The sequence below is a fragment of the Phaseolus vulgaris genome, chromosome 3 (genome assembly GCF_051622355.1).
Source record: "Phaseolus vulgaris cultivar YP4 chromosome 3, ASM5162235v1, whole genome shotgun sequence".
NCBI classification, from domain to species: Eukaryota; Viridiplantae; Streptophyta; class Magnoliopsida; order Fabales; family Fabaceae; genus Phaseolus; species Phaseolus vulgaris.
Window position 1 is genome coordinate 9,826,792 of NC_143500.1, and position 20,571 is coordinate 9,847,362.

Here is a 20,571-nt window from a genome sequence, read left to right on the forward strand (position 1 = left end):
AAAATATCAACAGTTAGCTTCTAGATATATACATCCGGATTGCATAAAACAATTTCGGATATGTACATCCATAAGCCAATTATGACCTACGGACATGGGTGTCTGGAAGCAACGAACCACACTTCCAAATGTTGATATCCGTAATTGAAAAATTTGAATTCCGGATATTAATATCAATAGTGAAAAAAACAGACTTCCGGATGCCGATATCCGGGACCAGCTGAGCTCGAACAAAAACCAGAAATGACTGAAAATTGATTACTTACCTCATTAACTTGGCAAACGAAGCTTACACTGAATGTTCGTGCACAACAATGAATGTAACCTCCTCTTTTGCAGCTCAAAGCAAAGCTTCAAACAACAATGAACTTTTTCTACCTCACCATACAATATTTTTTAAAATGAAGAAGACAAATACATGATGGAATTTTAAAAAGTTCGTCGAGTGCGAGTCACAATTGATCGGGTGGAGGAAGCAATTGCCTGATTCTATTGCCATGCTTTAGTTGTGGGTCCCTTAGTTCAAGCTCCCCCATTAGAACATCACTTTGTTTATATGTTTTCATTTAACTATTTAGTATCGTCTCCGCATCAACTATAACTCAAGGTAAATGTTGTTCCATAATATTCTTATTTTAAAAGTGACTTTGATTTTAAATAATCAAACATTACCTATTAAATTTAAGAGAAGAGAATTATCATTGATTATAATTTTTTACTATAGCAATAAATAAATCTCAAATGACATACAAATTACATAATCAATATTTTTTTTTATAGTAAACTATTTAAAACTTTATAATAAATATATATTAGATTTAATTTACAACATTAAATTATTTTAAACTGGTTATATTTTAAAGTTTTTAATTATTTTATATTTTTTAAATATTTTAATTTAAGGTTTTCAAACTCGTGAAAATTTCATATACTCGATTCGTAAATGTAAAAAAAAAATCTAATAATAAATAACTACATTAGTCCTCAAATGAGCACTATATAATTTCAAAATATTTTAAATAAAGAGATTTATTCAAGTCATATAAATTAAATAATTAAAAATAAAAATATTATGTTTTTATTTTTATGTTTAATTCTCTAATTATATTCTCTCCTCAATCATCTCTATCTTCATCTTTATTACCATCCACATTAACTTAAAAGTTATATTTTTAAGATAAATGTAACAGTTGAATTTGATCCACTCCAATATACTGTTTAAAATTCAATTTCTGAAAAAAATATCGGAGCAAGTTTTCTCCATTAAAAAAAACACAGAGAGCATTCCAAACAAAAACTAAAATCTGCAGCCCAGTAAAAAAAACAGAAGCCTAATTTCCTAATTCACACCACATAACAATTCAGTCGAAATTCCACACCACACCACCCATCTCTATCATTATATGACGAACGGCACCTCCGGCACCACCGTCAACCCGCGACCACCGCCGACCTGCAACCCGCGACCACCGCACGAACGCACGAACCGTCACCACCCCGCGACCTAACCGTCACTCCCACTGCACTCGTTCAGAGAAGACGCACCACCTCCGCGCACTCCACAGAAGACGTAAAGGGAAACCAAAACGAAAACGAGACCCTAAACCCTAAAGGTGGGTTTATTTCATTTAATTTTCTCCATTCAGAACGACACCGTTTTGGGTTAAAACGAAAATCCGGTTGAACTCGTCAACTCGGAATATACTCGCGAGTTCACCGAGTTCACTCCGAATTCACTCAAAAACCGAATTTACTCAAAAACCGAATTTATTATCGAGTTAACTCGGTAAGTATGTGAAAACGTAAACTCGGACGAGTCAACGAGTTGACTCACGAGTTTGAGAACATGGTTCAATTCTCGAATCATTAATTATATTCATCTAATTATTTATTTTATAATTTTTGTGATTCATCATCATCGTAATCATTTTAATTTATTTTCGTCGTTGATACACACTGTCAAACTAGTATGTAAGTAAATAAATGAAGGTTCCGGTTCGATTCTTCTTCTCGTAACCAGTCAGTAATTGTTTGCCAAATTTTGGCGGGAAAATATATATATATATATATATATATATATATATATTATTTCCAAATTACAGTTTCACTAAATAGTTTAGGCTCATCAAATTCTCAGAGCTTTTTTTTTTTAGTGAAGAAACGAGAAATTGCAAAAGTGGAATTGAAAATGGAGTACCCTGACAAAAATGAAAGATGGAAAAGAGCAGGGGTGGATGATAACTTGTTGGCCATGTTTGATGCCTCCGACGAAGCTAAGGATGCTCACCAAGATACTCTCGATGACAGTAAGAAAAACATATTTTTCTTTGTCTTTTTTATTTTTTAGTTATATTTGTTTTTTTCCCCGATTTTCACTTCACCTTTCCACCGCATTCGTGTCCTAGAAGAAAAACGATGTGCTTTAGCTAATTGGACTTTCGGGTAACCTGAAAAATTAAAACTTGAGTATTTGGTTTGGGTTTCTTTCGAAAAACAAAATATATACGAATTTTAAATCACCAAAACAGAGTTCTATGGTTCATATGTGCAGGGATTGCTTTTCTTGATGTTGTTCGCGCTTCTTCAATTGTGCCTGAAAATGGAAAACCACCGACTTCGTAAGTGTTTTTATATCAATGTGTGAAGGCCTAGAACTGTGATACCCCCATTCCTGTTCTTTTCCACGTTTATGGTTTATTCTCCATAAGCAGGTTTTGTTTTGGGAGAGTAAATTGCATTTTGTCTCTAATAATGTCTACTGAGGTTTAATATTTTACTTGTGAAGAAAAATTTTTGGGGCAGTCTTTCACATGCTGAGGACAGGGAACTCTCTGGAAATTATTGTGGGAAGTTATAAGCTTTTGGTAGATTTAGACAAGGTATTTGAATGCAACTTGAGACATTACTTTCTATCTTCGTATCCATAGGTCCTTAATGTAACTGATACCCCTTTACATCTGTGACTTCTTTTTGGGTTTAGCACTTCCCTCGTGTGTATTTATCCCAATCCTCATCTAACTCTCCACCGAAATTGGTTGTGGTTAAAGAGGTACAAATAAGTATAAGTAATCTCAATATGTTATTTTTGTTCTATTCTGGGTTAGTTAGTTGAACTTATTTGCAAATATAAAATATTATCTGTCAGGCATGGTCTCCGTTTATTGATTCCCTAGATAATGGCACTGCTGAAGCAGCTGACAAACAGTTCAGTAGACCTCTTGATCCTTCTGTGAGTTTATTTCTTCTGTATTTTCTCCTGTAGTGGTTTTAGTTCTTTCATTTGATTGTAGCATCATGATTGCATTTTTTTCAATCCTTATGTGAGCTAAAATGGTAAAAGTATTTCTTAACTTCTCTTGAAAAATTTATTGATCTAATGCTTTTAAAAAATTAAAAGTACAATATAGAGAATTTCTTATTTTTCCTTAACATTTTCTCTTTATCTCTCTTCTTGTTTGGAATATTCTTGTCGTTCCTTTTTTATTGTTACAAAATTTGTGAAAGTCTATGAAGGGCATGCTTGTGTGATTGCTGTAGTTGAACTATATAACTTTAATTTATTCTATAACAATTCGTCTCTTTGTCTACGAAGTTCCAACTTCCAAACCGTTTCTCAAAACATTTCTCTGAAATTGCCGTGCACATGGTAAAATGTACCAGTAATACAGGATATCACTTATGTTCACCTTTTACATGTTTTGTAGAAATTCATTATATTCTAAAGTTATCTAATTCTGCCACTTCACTTTAGGTAATCTATACCAACTTTTATTTTGTTGCATGATATAAGAAATGACGCACACGCATTTTCAACAGCAGCTTTGTGATTGATAAAAAAAAGCAGTGCAGTTCACTGAACTAATATGTATTTTTAAATTTATGTAATTTTGTTTATCAAATTTAGCATCAACTGGGTTCTCTCAGATGTATTTCTGTTAAATTGCATTTTGATATTGAATTCTTACCCATTTTTGTCCATTATGTTCTCCACCTACTTAGAGCTTTCACCTCCTGATTGAAGACGTTGCTGAAATAATATCTGGGACCAAATTTCAAGCAGCCAGCATGGAGGTTAGTTCACCAATGTTGTAATTTCTATCTAGAATTTTGCAGATATTTGTTCTACATTTATCTCTTGAGAATAGAGACAATCTAGTAAATTTTCATTTCGTACTGAGATTATAATGTGTACGTGTGTTATAGGACGTAATTAGTGAGAAAGTTATTTTTATTTTTATTAGTTAGAAGAATGAACTTAGTTGTACAACCATCATGGATGGTCAAGATTAAAGGCTATTTAAAATTAAAGTCACATGACTTTTATGTTTTAATCTTGATTAGTGAGATCTAATGATCAATATTTTCTCCTACTCTCAGAAGGAGTCCTCTCATTTGATATGCTCCTTGTATAGGTGTGTTAGAGACGGTGATAGGACCAAAAAAGAAGTAGGAACGACCTTTACAGGTCTATTATAAAAGAAGAAATAGTAAAAATAGGTTAAATTGTAATTAGTTGTAACTAGTAGTTAGTATACTATTTCGCCTAATAAAGAGGTCTTCTCTTGTAGTTTTTTATTTTCAGCTTACGCTTGTTACATTGATGTACTGGGATTTTCCAGAGTGAAAAGGACAGTGCTCCTTTTTGGGGTAATTTTATTTACCCTGAATGTGTGTTTTGCTACAAGTGTTGTAAAAGAATGCAAAACTCTTTCTGTTACTCTGTTTTTGTAGCAGAGTAGGTGTTGTGTTAGGATTTTAGTTTCTTACTTCCTATGAAGGTGGATGGGTGTTTAATATCTTTACATAATCTTGTTGCAGCCCTTGAGGAACATGTTACTCTTTCAGTACCTTGTCATTGTTTTTGAGGATGATTTTCTACCTCGCAACGGTAATGTTGAAGTTAAACTCATCCCCGCTATCACCATGCCTTAATAAAAAGTACTTATTCTGTCTATTTTGTTGCAGCAACCTTGAAATGGAGCATGCAGAGGGAGTCTTTGCTTAGCCTGCTAGTGGTATATTTTTTTTAAGAAAAACTATACTGATCATACTGTGTAAAAGAAGACTTTTTGAGTAGCCAATCAACATATTGATTTTGGTGCTATGTGAAAACTAATAATACTCTTATACTCTTTTTTCCATGTCCTCTTGATGGGATCTTTATGCATCTTGACTCCATCACCTTGAAAGCTTTCCTTTCCTTTTTGGTGTTTTCCAAAATATATATTTTATCTTGTTTTGCCAGGGATCTAGGAAAATAAATTACAAAAGCTTGATGAAGGATTGCATGGCAATTATTTGTCAACTATCTCAACTTCTTCAAGGTGAATTCAGTAAACATCTAGAGCTTCAACAAAGTTCTCAATCTAAGTTATCCAGAAATTGTCATGTTGCATTATCTCTTTCTTTATTTGGAGTATTAAAGGACACATGTGTTTCAATGGAGAAACTTCTAGTCATGGTAAGTTCCTGAACAATTTGATTCATTGTAATACATAAACATCAAACAAGTTTTCTGTTTTTTTCTTACATTCTGAGTGATTTTAGATTATGAACCTTGATATAGCAAGGAAGAAAGCAGATATGGAAGGTCACACTTCAAGAGCAGACAGTCCAAGGTAACTTGTAATTTTTTTTCTTCACAAAGTTGAAGCTGAGTTTATTTTCTTGTTTCTTTAGAGGCTGAATGCTTTTGATAAATTAATTTCGGTGCGTTTGGTGCAGAACACCTCTGATGGAGATAATTCTGGATGAACTAGCTTACAACAAAGATAGTGTCCCTCTTTTTTTTAAGGTGGCTCCCAATTACTGTCTGTGCCCTTCCCCCCTTTTCCTCTGTTAGGAACCAAGAATTATAAAGAGAAGAAACAAAAGGTTTTTATTGAATAGAAAGAAAAGAACAAGAAATAGGAGAGCACTCTCTCCTCCAAGGGTTTCCCCTTCACAAAGAGCTAAAGCTCAATCTACAAAAATATTACACACTCCCCTCCCTCTCCTTCTTTCTTATTTATATCTAACTAGCATAACAAATAACTAACTCGTGACTATTCTAATTCTAACTAACTCCTCCTCTCTGTGTATCCTAACATCCTCTCACCCACCTCTCTTTCGTTGCACATAACTGTCTGTATATGCGACTTGATGAATTATATGCATAGGATACAAGGGTTTACCACATAATAGTATGTAATATTGGTTAACTAGACAAGTCCTACTTGTGTAGCTACTTTCCAAGTTCCCATTTCAAGTCATTTTTTGGGGGAATTATCTAGTGGATAATAGTTTCTTCTGCTTTTCATGAGAATGGCTTCAGACCTTCAGTGAACCGAAGTTGAAGCTGGAAATAGTTGTGCAGTATCTGTGGAAATACATAACCAAGGTAATCAAAAGGTGGACTTAATGGCATATTTTCTTCCTTCTGAAAGGGAGGCTCTGTTGTTGTATGCTAGTAGCTTTTGATAATCCCTTGATTTAACTATCTTTGTTTTCACAAAATTGCAGCCTTCTGTACGCACTCGTAAGACAAGTGATTATATTGAAGATGCAACATTTGTTGGGGCTTTGAAGTGCTTTTTAAATAAAGCTGGCACTAAGAGCATAATGAAAAAAATTGGTGTAGATGTAATTCAATTCCTTCTGGCCCATGGTTTTCAGGTACTTGTCTTATTCAGCAAATCAATGTGCAATATATATTGATTTCAACTACATATAGAAAAATTATCATAGAGAAAAGGAATATAAAGATTGAGGACTGTGATACAAACTGAGAATAGTAGGGCGTGAAGAAAGGTCTTATGGACAGAATGAGATTTACGGAAAATAGTCTAGACTAGAGAGATGTCTCCTCTATGGATTTCTCCTTTCAGAAAGAGCAAAACTAAATCTGCAAAATAATACAAGATAAACAGTATTTCCCCTTTTACAATCTCCAACATATTTAACTGCCTAACCTCTTAACATACTAACTATGGTAACTATCCTAATTAGTGGTCCTTTTTCCTAACAAATTGGTAATCCTCCTAAAGAAGAAACAAAGACGACAAATAAAGAATATCACAAAGGCAAACAAACCCCTTGGCATAATAGTCAAAGAGCTTCCTTTCCTATGGGTGGGATACCGATCACATTGATAGCTATTTATCACATGGGATAGGGAGACTAACTAGAGGTTTTGTCATCTGATATTTTTGAATATGAAACCAGTCAATGAAGCACTTGAGAAGCTAAAGTATTAGTTCCCTCTCCTTGAAAATCTAATTCCTTTTTAAAATGGTTTTTTACTGGCTTTCAGGCTCAATTGTCAATATTGTCAAATGGAAAGGCTGATGCCAACATTTCTGGTGGTGACAAAGAAGGGGGAGTCAGTGCTCTTGTGGATTTGTGCCAGACTTTTATTTCTGCTTTTAATAATTTTAGAAGCACGGATGCGTAAGGGAACCATTTGGATTTTAATTCTCAAAATCTTGCATACTTTTCATTTGTGCGTTTTGGTATATTATGATTATTGATCATATTTTATTTACTTACAAAAAGTTTAAAATTTGCATTTACTATTGGTATATAAAACTACACTAATTTCCTTCCATGCTTGAATATTACCAAAACTTGGAACTGGTCCTATAATTTTTTTATTTCTTGGTGGGTGGAGGAGACCCGTGAAGTCTCTGTTTACGATGTTGACAATTTTCTAATTTGTTGTTTGTCGTGGTGTAGGCAAATGGAGATATTGTCGATTGGAAAAGAGGCACTATTTACTGCCGCAACTATTATCTCCGTGAAATCATAGGAGTGCAAGTAACTTCATTGACTAGTTCTGCTTGGTAAATACCAATACGGGATAAACTCATTCTGCCCAAAAATAACTACTTTGACTTGATGAATTCATTGTTTATTCAGAATTGATGGCTTTGTAGCTATTGTTGTTAAATAGCTGCTGTAGTGCTATTGCATTGCGAAGTTCCTCGGTTTTGCCTCGCCTTTTGCGGCTGCTATGGGTCTCATGGTGAAGGCATGTCTCTTGCTTTCCCATCTCGTCTCTAAGGAGTCTTCGGCTAATTGAACTTTTAAGTTAATGTCATTCTGATTTTTATGCATTATAGTTTAATTTGCATACAACAATTTTATATACATGTATACTTGGTATATATTTCATTTCAACCTTCAAGCAACTTCTGCAATTTGCACACGACGCTATCCTTCATATGATATTGAAGATTGTCGGCTTTCCACCATTTTCCACTATATACAAACAATTGATAACGCTGTGCTCTAATTGAATGCACGAGGTATACTTTACCATGGCCAAAGTTTGACATCTTTTCTGACTGAAATTATAATATACCAAATCATTATGATGAGTCCAGCTAGGCTTCATAAGATCTTTGTCAAATGATATCTAGAAGACATGATTGTGACCCTTGATATGAAATGCTCGTCTTCAATAACAAATTTAATTCCTGAAATATATTATAGTGAGAACTGCATGACAATCATCGAGTGACTTAGAACGACTCAATGAGTATTTATATACTCAAGACAACAATGTTTTAATAAACATTGTTGTTTCAGTCTGTAGAACTGCTTAAAGTTTGAACTTTGAGCAGGTTGGCTTGGCTGTATTATATACATTGTTGGTCCTAGCGAGAATAGCCATATGTTTAATTGTTCATGTGTTCTGAAATAGGAAAAATGGCATGCATATGTTGTTTTTTTACTGCTTACATTAAAGTCTCTGCCGGATGTATAGTGGCAGCTTAGATGTCGCTTGTTCAAGGTTTGAGTGCATGTGCTCAGATCTAACAAAAATAACATTGGTTTTCTTGGTGAAGATTAAAAAAAAACATATTTCAAACCTATTCTCCTAATGCATACTTTTAAACAACCAGTTACCTACAACACTGACTAGTGAGTGAATGTACAATTACAGAAACTGAATCTTGACAGATAATAATATCCAAACAACTATTGCATTTATAACTGTACAAAACACTATGAAACTTAATTGACGTTGCAGTGATGTTGTCTGGTATGAGTTATAAATGCAAGAATTGTGTAAATTTGTATTCATGAGATTCACTCACATGTGCATACTACAATCTCTCCGTTTCTCCCCGTGCCTTTTACCTCGTACCACTTTGACTGAGCTCAATTTGTCCATGGCAGCCACAAAAGCTTGGAAAAACTTGTGGTTATCCTTGGCAAAGTCTAGGACAAAAGGCTTGGTTCGTGGGTCCAAGGCCAAAGCCTGGTCAGAGGCCAACAAGCCCATTTTGTTTTGCAAGTTGCCATAATAGGCATGGTCGAACAAGAAAGGCGTAGTGGCATCAAAAGGGGCAACGATGTCAGAGTTTCCACCGAAGTTTGGACAGTACATTCTAAGTGCGTGTAGGAGTTTTGGGTCCATGTCTGGGTCCGGTTGGCCCTTGCCTCGGTAACTGTAGAGACGGGCCACAAAGTTCTTGCAATGGGCAAACCCAATTGTATGGGCCCCCGATAGGGCTACTAGGTCCTGTATGGTTAGGCCCTTGGAATTGAAGAGTTTTATGAGTTGATCGACGGTTGAGTTTGCATGAGGGATGTTCGATGCCACCCTTGATGCCGTTGATATCTTTCCGTCCCATCTTCCCTTCTTCACTGGGTAATAAGGCCCTCCTGCCTGTCTCACATAACACCTTACTGTAATGCCTCTAATACATTCTTTAATACATTTTTTGAAATATTTTTTTATTGTCAAATCAAAATTATAAAAATTTAAAGATTTCACTTATTTAGTTAGTCTCACTCATTATTTTATAGCTTCTAACACAATTTAACAGATAAAAAAAAATAAGAAATGCATGACAAAGAGTGTATTATAAAAAATATGCCTTTAATATTCTAGACTTAGAAAAACTAAAGTATGTTTGAGTGTTTTACCATAAACACAAACAGGTACTAACTTATTGTTTTTAATGTGACAATCTTGTCACTTATGGTAGCAATTGGATTAAAGAAAACTTGTCAATCATTGAAATCTTTAGAAGAAACAGTAACTATTGAGGAGCAATGTGCATTAAAATATAAAGGAATAACATGATTAGCCACATATTTTTATCATACTTAACAATGATAATGAGTTATTGCATTTGATTTGAATGACAACTAATAAAATTTTATGCATCGGCATTCACCAATTTGTTTCTAATTACATAACCACATAAAACCAAAACCTTAAATAATTCAGTTTGGTCCGGTCAGCTTGTTTTATACAACTTTTTTTTTCTTGAATAAACACAACTTTGACTTTACTCTCTCTTCCAAATAATAAATCAACTTTTAAAACTCAATAAAAACAATACCAAGTTAAAATACAATTATCTATAAACATGTAAATTGTAGAATAAATATATAATTAGTTTTATTATCGATGGTGCAAAATTTGTTCATAAATCAATATGTATAGCACAGAAAAAGACACGAAAAAATAGACCTAAGATTAAGACGCAGCGTTGTGTCTGGTGCCCAAATAATCCAAACATATAAGTACAAAAGTTGGGCTGTTTTGGACTCTAGCATATTATGCCCAACTAATACTCAGCAATTGATTATCATATAAAAACAAATTTAAATTAACTTTATTCAGAATCCATAATCCATGAAAAAACACCCAAGTTTTCCAACATATATGACCAAACACCCTTTGCATTAGCTCTTTTGTGTGTTTGTTTAGGAAGAAAAAAATTGGGTATGTTTTCTTTCTCAATTTTCCTTTTCATTCTACAGTGTAAAGAAGCTCTTTCCACCAATTAATACCCAATTTCATTACACATAATTATATAATATCCAATGTCATCACAAGTGGCAGACAGATAGGCTACAATAAATCTAGGACACCTTTTCACTTGTACCATAAGTCTATACGTCTAAATTTTATAACATTTTTGGCACTGGAAGCAAAACTGCTATGTAAGAAACACAGAATATGCATCAGTAAAAGGGAAGAAAATCAGAAGAACCACTCAGAAAATAGAAGGGGATAAGCATAGTGTGGATTTCTTTCCTCATAGTTTAATGGTCCTTATTTCAGTGGACCAATTGTGGCTAGCACAACAACAACAATTGTGTGAACTGAAACCCTTGAATTATGTGTGGCAAGAGAAAGAAATCAAGAAACCAGAAGGCAGAGGTGAATGAAAAAAATTAAGATATTTGATAAATGAAGAGGAAATAAATATAAAGTATAGATTTTGATTAATTCAGGGTTGAAAATGCATTGAATTAAACTGATAGAGAAAATATATGATAAGCATGATGGGAATTGCAACAAAACAGCAACAACTTACCAGGTGAACATAATCTCTGGCGGCAATTACAAGAATATCCGCACATGACACCACACCAGGGCACTTTCTCTCCACTAGTTCCTTAGCTTTTCTCACACTCTCAAAACCTTCCACCTTCAAGTCTCTATTATCCTCTGCATCCTTCTCTGCCAATTCCTTGCTTCCACCCTTTGATGCTATTAAAATTGAGGCATCACACCCCTGCACTCACCCATTCAGGAATTAAGATACTCACTACACAAAAGAGACCACCACACCACAAAAGTCACTACCAAACATGGATCAATGCTGAGACTGAGACATTCCTTTTAGACTGCTGGATCAAGACAGGAAAACAAGATTTGCTTTTTGGTTTTAAAACTTTGACAATATAAAGAGAACTCACAACACATTTTTGTCACATACCTTGTTATTGGCTAAAATTTGTTAGAAACTAGAAAACTATTACTGGGATTCATACAATATGAAGTAAGATCTAGAAAATTTTGTGATTGAGAAAACAAGTCTCTGCATGCATGCAAGTCAAAGCTAAATCCTTTTTTTGAGGGGTTGGAATTGATCTTACTCCTACGAAGCAATCATGGAAGAGGAGGCGAATGGTGGCAGGGCCAGAAACAGGTGATTCTTTGAATTGTTGAGAAGTGACTGAACCAACAAGCTGCTCTACCTGGGGGCATGATTTGGCATAGTAGTTTACTGAGAGTTGGCGAGGGGGCCGTGTAGTGTTGGCATGTGTGGCTAAGCAAGAAGTTCCACTGAAAATGAAGAACACAAAGAAAGATGTGAATGGTAGTGAAAAGGAAGTGGATGCAAAAGAAGGTAGAGACATGAGTTTAGATGATGGGGCAGTTTAGGAGAAAGAAAAGGAGAGTAGTTAAGAAGATGAAGAGTGAAGGCAAGGATGAATGTTTTTGTGTGTGTATGGGAATATGGGATAGTTTGTCAGATCAAAAAATGGGGGTTTAAATATTAGAGGGAATCAATTCCCGTGAGTCTCGTAGAAGAGAAAAACGAAGCTGAATTAATTGCTGCTATCTACTGCAGAAAGGTCCTGACACCTCAGAAAAAGAAATTACAAAAATCAATAAGACATCCCTTTGAACATGTTTAAACTCTACATGAAGTCCACCACCTGAAAACACCACATTTTTGCTTCAATCATGCATAATAATAGGTCTTGGTTTGGACAATTGCATATAGGTTGCAAATTATGCTCTCTAGCTCTACTTTTTTTGCACACCACTTTTATTATTTGGTACAAAACTAGTTTGAGAAACGTAATCGAGTAAAGAATAATATAAAAGTACCATTTTGAATGCAGAAAGTAGGGTGAAGCAGTAATTAGAGGGAAGGACACGATAGAGTGAGTCAGTGAAGTGTGAAGCCCACAAGAAGATGACATTGGTGCAGCCATTGCATGAGTTATTAAATGCAAAGCATGTGCAACCAAAAGAGCCACTAGATCATAAATAAATGAAGCTCTTGATAGTAATTAATCTAAGTTTACTGATTTCTCCATCCTTTGGGTGCTTTTCCTTTTTCAGGTTGGTCTTAAGTGGGAGCACCCTTTTGCTGTGATTGCATTAAAAAGCTGGAAAATCGTCTCACCAAATTCATTCTTTCTGTAAGCTTAGTATTACAAGCCTTACAAGGTACTTTTGCAAACTAAGAATTGTGGTGATTCATCTTTACAGTGGGGCCTCCCACCCTCCACTTTCTTTTGGGCTCAACTGTTTGTTTCAATGTTACTAACTACTTGTTGGAGTCTGATGTCAGAATGCCAATTTCTGATCTCATGCGGTGCAGAAATAATCAAGATTCACAAGTAAAAAATGTCACAATCTTGATAAATTGAGGAAATTCACCACTTTTAGTGACAAATTTAAATATAAGAATCAAAAGTTATATTCAAGAACTCAGAGCGTTTCTCTCAATTAAGTGCAAACTTTGTTCAAAATGAGCCTAAACTTCTAAAACAGTCAACATAAGTATATTTATACCATGTATTAAGACTAGTAGGTTCATCCAGTAACAAGACCCATTAAATAAGTCCCCTAGTTAACTAATTAGAAAAATAATATCCATAAAAGTCTTCAATTACAAAAATATAGATACAATTACAAAGGCCAATACAAGAAATTAAAAAAATTAAATCTACATTAATTTTCATCTTATGTTAGATCATCTGTCATTAATATCTATTGGTAATTACCAACAAAAAATACCATTTTGTTTGTTAGGAATTAAACTATGTTCACTTCACTAAGTTATACTTATTTTTAATATTCCAAACGAGTTATACTTATTTTTAATATTTCAAATTGAATAACAATATCATTATTCGGGCACACTTATATCGACACTATAAATTTATAGTTCATTATAATAAATATAAATACAAATGTGAAGGCGGAGAATTTTTCTGATTGCAACTACCTATATATTGTGATCAAAACATAATCAACATAGTTGTTATATATGATAAATTTATAAATGTTATGCAAAATTATAACATATTTCTATATACATATGTTCTAAAGAAGAAAAGACTAATTTGTAATGTCATAATTTTGCAGTAATAAATCCTTTCCTATCTACCCCTCTTTCATCTTGCTCTCCAAGTCACTCCTTCCTATATAAAGGGTGTCTTAGTTCATGTATTCTCACCTTGAATTTTGAAATAGAAAAGAAATCTTAAATCCTAAACCCTAAAACCTAAACTATAAACAAGTGAAACTCCTTAAAATGTTCAATCTTAAAATTAGCTCACATCACTATTTGTCACTCCTTTTTATTTATACACCCACAAGATTTTATTTTCTTAAAGAAATTGTGGACTCATACTCTTTGGTCCAATGTTTTTGCTATTTGCCATGTATTTTTCTACATATACAATGACCAATTGTTTTCTTTGTGGAAAAGTAAAAAATAAATATAACATTTTGACAATATCTTTATGCGCTTAAATAAAATTTGATGATCACACAAGTCATTTTGTATTTGATATTTTAAACAAATAAATAAATACAATTTTTTTCAAAAAAATAAGTTTTCTCGAAATAAATTCATGCAAGTAGTTTATAATATCGGTGTATAGCTTACATTATCTTTGCTTATTATACAATTCGCAAAGGAGTATAGTCGCTCACACTATTTTATGCTCCAATTAGTGTAAATTATAGAAAAATATAATTACTTAAAATATAAAAGTTAAAAAATATCAACACAAACATCTCTTTGACCTTTAAAACTAAGGGTAGCAATGCGGACTGACCCGCCCCACATAGGCATGTCCCGTGTTTAGTCTGCAAAATGCGGGTTGGGTTGGTTCGCCCTGCACAAGGAGTGCGAACTCATTTCACTGGTCTGCCCCACATAAGAGGTAGCCTGCGGGGCAACCCACATAAGAAAAATATTTATTTTTAAATTAAAATTTAATTATAAAAAATTTAAACATTCTTAAAGCAAGGATTTCCTATAAAGAATAAAGGTGGAAAATAGAAAATATAAATAATATGTTACAATTTACTGATGACACTATGTTTGTATGTAAAGCTAAAACCCAAAAACATTTTGATCTTAAAAAATATTCTAAGATATTTTTGGTTAGCCTCTAGATTAAGAGTTAAACTTCATAAAACTAGGATTTGAGGGATAGGAATGGAACTCATAATCATACATAGGTTCTCAACGATATTGAATTGTGCATTATGATAATACCTTTTACGTATTTAGGAATACTCATAGGAGAAAATCTTAAAAGAAAATATTTTTGGCAAGGTATGAAATAAAAAATAAAAGAGAGATTATCTAGGTGGAAAGGAAGACACATCTTTCTTGTTGGAAGAGTGAATTTAATAAAATCAATGTTATTTGTTATGCCTATGCTCTCAATATTTGAAATGCCACACATAGTAAGAAAATAAATAATTAAGATACAAAGAGATTTTATGTAAGGATAGGAGCACGAGGGTAGAAAGATTGCATGGGTAAGTGGGAAAACATATGTAAGAGTAAAGAGGAATGTGGCTTAGGAGTAAAGGACCTAAGATGTTTTAGCATAGTCCTTTGATAAATGTCATATTTCAGTAATATTTCATACTAAAAGACAAACACTTATAGATATTTATTGATAAAATAACTATAATTTAACCCCTAATTTATGAATTTACACTTTTTTACATATTTTGTGATTATAATATGAATAAGAACGATTTATTCCCAAATTTGTGTTAATTTCATGATTCTAGGAGAAAATGGAGATGAAAGAGCTAAAGGAGAATATACAAGATGAAAAAAGGAAGTTGGAACATTGAAAACTCGCTCAAAACTCATCCAAACTTGTCCAAGCCAGATTACTCCAAAGGAACTCTCCCAATACTCGCCCAAGCGAGTTCACTCTAGAGAAGCTAAGCTTTTTTTCTCCTCAAACTTGCTCAAGCAAGTAATAACTCATCTAGGTGAGAAGTCACTTAATCCAAGTCCAACTAGGTAAAATGTGAAACATAACCCTAGACATCATTGGGAGAATAGAAGGAGATAGACAACCTTAGAGGAGACAGTCGTCAAGGAGAAACATCTTGCATCTTCTTTTCTTGCTTTCCATGCTTGTAATGGCCAACATGAGTGGCTAATTCTACCCTTTGAGATTGGAAGTAATTTGTTCAAACTGTATTGAGGTGATATTTAAACATATTAGTTTGTTCTTGATTGATGATTGATATTGTCATTTTATTCTTAATGTTTGAATTATCATGATTTTGATTCTTAGATTTGACTGGAAAGTACTTTTAAGCATCGTACCTAAATGATAATGCTTAACATATTTGAATGTTAGGAATAAATTTGAAATGTTAACTGCTATCAACATTTGTTTGTAACAATAAGAAGTTTTTATAAATATGTGAGGAATCGATAATTAGGAGACTATCTTAATAATTTTATATGCGAGAAATCAATATTTAGGAGACTATCTTAATAATTTTATATGCAAGGAATCAATATAAATAGATTTTATTGGGCATCAATATCTATCAAAGATAGAATATTACATGTTTTTCAAAATACAAGAGTGAGAAAGATGAACCCCAATCCCAATTTTCCCAATTAAAACAAAACAACTCTTTACTTTGCTTTATTTACATTCTTGCAATCTCATGCATAACAAACTTCCAACAAACTTATATATATATATATATATTATTTTCTATTTAATGAATATTGTACTTTAGAATTCAACTGCTCCTTGTGGGTTTGATATTCGTCCTGAGGGACAAATTTATTACTTCTGACATAGTACATTTGTCGTAAAATAGTCATCAGCCTTCTAGGCAAGTGAAAATTGAGGTTAGGAAAGGAATAGAAGGGTCTGTGGATAGATATTTTAATTTTAAAATATGGGTCATGGAGAGCCTTAAACAAGTGTAAGGATAACATTAATGGCTCATGGTGGTGGAGAGACCTTAGGAATTTATGTGGGAAATGGAGAATAGGAAAAATGGCTTGATAACATTATCACTTGGAAAAGAGGAATGAGAAATATAATTTTATTTTGGGATGGCATATGGTTAGGAGAAACTCCCTTAAGGGACAAATTCCCTAAATTTTATGCCAATTCAACCCAAAAGAGTGTAACAGTGGTAGAGGTTGGAGAATGGTTTGAAAATAAATAAAAATGGAATATAACATGGATAAGATAATGGTTCGAATGGGAGAAGTCAATGTTAAACGAACTGCAACGGATACATAGATGTACAATGCAAAGGGACAATGAGGGTGAATGAGTCTGGAAAGAAGAGGAAACACAAGTGTATATAGCGAGGTTTGCGTATAAGAGGATAAGAAATGAAATCAAAGGGGATGATGAGGCCTTGTATGAAAACATTCTGGAAAATAAAATTTTTACCCACAACTTAGCTTTATGCATGTAAAGTCTCTCATAATAAATTAACAACATGATAATTTATATAATAGAGGAATTTGGCTGGGTAACAGAAAGTGTATAATGTGCGAGACAAATGATGAATCTATAAGCCACTTGTTCCTTACTTGTAGGGTAGCTAACACAACTTGGAAGATGTGTGGTGCATGTATTGAGGTACAATCAATATATCATAATATAACCAAGGATAAATTTCTAGGATTCGAATTGTTAGGTTTAAGCAGAAAATGTAATTGTGTTTGGATGATTGTGTGGGTCGCCTTCATATGGAATATATGGACCTATAGAAACAACATTATATTTAGGAATCTCAAACCTAATGGTGTGAAAGTTTTTACCTTAGTCCAAATCAAATCATGGGCATGGATCACAAGAAAGTACACAAAAGCAATGTTTTCATATTTTGATTGGTGTTTGAATCCGATCACTTGTCTTAAATATGTGTTAAGAAGTGTTTTCATCGTAGAAGGGGTTGACTTTGGGTAAGACGATTGGAGATTAATAATTACAAGTTCTCTAAATGAGAGGGAGTGATGGAATTGCCCCAAAAAGACATATGTTGGATTATATAAAGTAATAAGATAGTAATATACATGTCTCGTATGTAATATATGGTGATTCACTCACATAGTAGAAACTATAAGAAAATTGTATGTAAGAAGATGGAAAGAAGAAGTTCTTATTCTCTTGTGTGTATATTTACATCACTTCATGTATAAGAAATATATACTAGTGTAGGGAGTTTCTCTTTTCAAATTACAATCTAATTAGGTAGGGATCCACTGATTATGGGATTCTATCATTATTAAATTAATTGCATATAATTAGGTACAATATCGTACAATATTGCATACAATAATTGCGTATAATTTGATAATTATTATTTCTTTAATACTCCTCCTCAAGTTGGTAGGTGAAGATCATGAACCCCCAACTTGTGTCGTATCGTCAAAAATCGTTCCTTGCCCAATGCTTTCGTAAAAATATCTGCGAGCTGATATTGTGTCGGTACATATGAAGGACTGATTATCCCGACTTGTAATTTTTGTTACACAATGTGACAATCTATCTCAATGTGTTTTGTGCGTTCATGAAATACTGGGTTTGCTGCTACATGTAATGCCGCTTGATTGTCACATAAAAGTTGAGCTGACAAGTTACATGACACCTTTAAATCCTGCAATAGATATTGCAACCAAACTATCTCCAAACAAGTATTGGCCATCGCGCGGTATTCTGCTTCTGCTGATGATCCTGATACGTTTGTCTGTTTTTTTTTTTACTTTCATGAGATAATAGAAAAACTAAGAAAAATGCAATACCCAGATACTGATCTCCGAGTTGCCTGACAACCTCCCCAGTCTGAGTCGCAATAGCTGTCAATGTTAGATTGTTCTCGGATGGCAATACCAATCCTTGTCCCGGTGATCCTTTGATGTACTTTAGGACTCGAATTGCGACATCCCAATGAGGTTTCCGTGGAGTCTGTATATATTAACGTTCGAACCAAAAATGCTATGTCAGGCCGAGTAACCGTGAGGTATATCAGTCGTCCCACGAGTCACCTGTATTTGACTGGATCCTTTAATAACTCTCCATCGTCTGGTGTGAGTTTTAGGTATTGCTCCATTGGAAATTTGTCTGGACGAGCACCTGTGAGTCCCGTATCCTACAAAATATCAAGCGCATATTCTCTTTGAGACATGTAAATACCAGCTTTGGAACGGGAAAATTCAATCCCTAGAAAATATTTTAAGTCTCCAAGATCTTTAATGCGAAATTGTTGTAATAGACAGTCTTTAACACACTGAATTTCTGTCAAATTATTTCCTGTCAAAAGAATATCATCCACATAAATCAAAAAGGGAGTAAATGATGAGTTATTTTGTCTTGTGAATAGAGAGTAGTCTGTCTTGAACTGTTGAAATCCTACAGATTTAATCACATGAGAAAATGTTGAAAACCATGTCCGAGATGCCTGTTTGAGACCATAAAGAGATTTGTTGAGTCGACAATGTTCTCCCCGTTTCGATGATGCCCAGGTGGCAAGTCCATGTAAATAATTTCATGCAATGTGTCATGTAAGAAGACATTTTGCACATCTAGGTGGTGAGTAAACCAATTTTTTGCTGCTGCAATGGTGAGGAGACACCTCAAAGTTGTTAATTTTGTTGTTGGTAAAAAGTTTCAGAATAGTCGACACCTTCAATCTGAGTGTACCCTTTGCGATAAGGCGCGCCTTATATCTGTCGACGTTGCCATCTAAGTTGTGCTTTATTTTATAAACCCATTTGCATCCGATGGGTTTCTGCCCAACGGGTAACGGTGTCAAGGTCCACGTTTGATTTAGCTGCAAGGCGGAAATCTCTTCGTTCATTGTTTTTTGACAATTTGGATCAAGGATAGCTTGAGCATAAGTGTGAGGTTCTTTGGTGGGTGTGATGTTAGCAAGATATGCACTAGGTGTAGAAGAAAATTGTGAATTAGAAAGAAAATGATTCATAAGATACCTAGTTCCATTCGGCCGGTCTTGGGCAGTGGTCGAATGATTGGCTTGTGATCCCGTTACGTAGTCTTGAAGCCAGGAAGGTGGGGTTGATGTGCGACTGGATCGTCGAACAAAAAAGTCGATTGGAGAAGGTTTGATAATGAATGGGTGTTAGATTTCTTGGCATATGAGAGAAAAAGGTTTGTCTGCTGGAGGTTCAGGTGCATTATGATAGTAGGAGAAAAAGGTTGGTTTGATGGAGGTTCAGGTGCATTGTGACGAGTAGGAGAAAAAGATTGGTTGGATGAAGGTTCATGTGCTTTGTAATCTGACTAAATAATCTTTTTCTCATGCACCCCTGAATGAGTCTTAGTATTTACTGTAGTCATGATATTGAATTAGAATGAAATTGTTGCACAAAGGTATGTTGTAATCTAATATGTACGTGGAAAGAAATGATGAGTGACTAGAATCAATAAGAAGACTAAAATGAGTAATTTAGCAAGAGAAAAACATCACGAGAATGACCAAGTCAAGTTCTCTAAATGTTAGAAATCATGTTAGCAAGCTTGGAAGATTTTTTAATCTGTAGGGTTGAAAACTAGTCTAGAGAAAACAAAATAAAATACAAAGGAGTTATCCTTTGCATAATAGTGATGAAAGAAGGAATTAAAGCAACTTTGAGAGAAGTAGGTTGCAAATCCCAAACCTTTTGTCCCTTAGATGTTTTTTTTTTGAAGAGTATAAAATGTTATGTCCCTTGTATTTTTTTTTAAGTATAAAATGCTATGTGAATTTGATAGAAATTGAGACTGGTGTTT

The 20,571-nt window shown here is 33.9% G+C and overlaps 2 protein-coding genes across 9 annotated transcripts; one reads left to right on the top strand and one right to left on the bottom strand.

The window, feature by feature from the left end:
- The first annotated feature begins 1,299 nt into the window (after positions 1–1,299).
- SNI1 (negative regulator of systemic acquired resistance (SNI1)) lies at positions 1,300–8,168 on the top strand. 7 transcript variants are annotated; one of them, XM_068606691.1, is made up of 17 exons: positions 1,327–1,613; positions 2,159–2,306; positions 2,552–2,618; positions 2,786–2,879; positions 2,981–3,049; positions 3,146–3,229; positions 4,000–4,071; positions 4,819–4,888; positions 4,966–5,015; positions 5,246–5,461; positions 5,548–5,618; positions 5,725–5,794; positions 6,314–6,379; positions 6,502–6,654; positions 7,292–7,428; positions 7,714–7,820; positions 7,897–8,168. In XM_068606691.1, exons 2-16 carry the CDS (start codon positions 2,189–2,191, stop codon positions 7,784–7,786), a joined length of 1,410 nt encoding a protein of 469 aa, XP_068462792.1. In that variant the 5' UTR covers positions 1,327–1,613; positions 2,159–2,188; the 3' UTR covers positions 7,787–7,820; positions 7,897–8,168. The 7 variants fall into 7 exon arrangements, 6 of the variants coding, with proteins under 6 accessions (XP_068462789.1, XP_068462792.1, XP_068462791.1 ...); XM_068606692.2 differs by lacking the exon at positions 1,327–1,613 and adding an exon at positions 1,945–2,019; XM_068606688.2 differs by having other exon boundaries at positions 1,300–1,613; positions 7,714–8,168.
- A 676-nt stretch (positions 8,169–8,844) lies between these two features.
- Positions 8,845–12,930, bottom strand: LOC137806514 (Peroxidase superfamily protein). 2 transcript variants are annotated; one of them, XM_068606693.2, is made up of 4 exons: positions 12,629–12,930; positions 11,887–12,076; positions 11,322–11,522; positions 8,845–9,655 (listed from the first exon to the last, which is right to left on the bottom strand). In XM_068606693.2, the coding sequence occupies exons 1-4, from the start codon at positions 12,733–12,735 to the stop codon at positions 9,077–9,079; spliced, it is 1,077 nt and encodes a 358-aa protein (XP_068462794.1). In that variant the 5' UTR covers positions 12,736–12,930; the 3' UTR covers positions 8,845–9,076. The 2 variants fall into 2 exon arrangements, with proteins under 2 accessions (XP_068462794.1, XP_068462796.1); XM_068606695.2 differs by lacking the exon at positions 12,629–12,930 and having other exon boundaries at positions 11,887–12,358.
- Between the last annotated feature and the right edge of the window lie 7,641 nt (positions 12,931–20,571).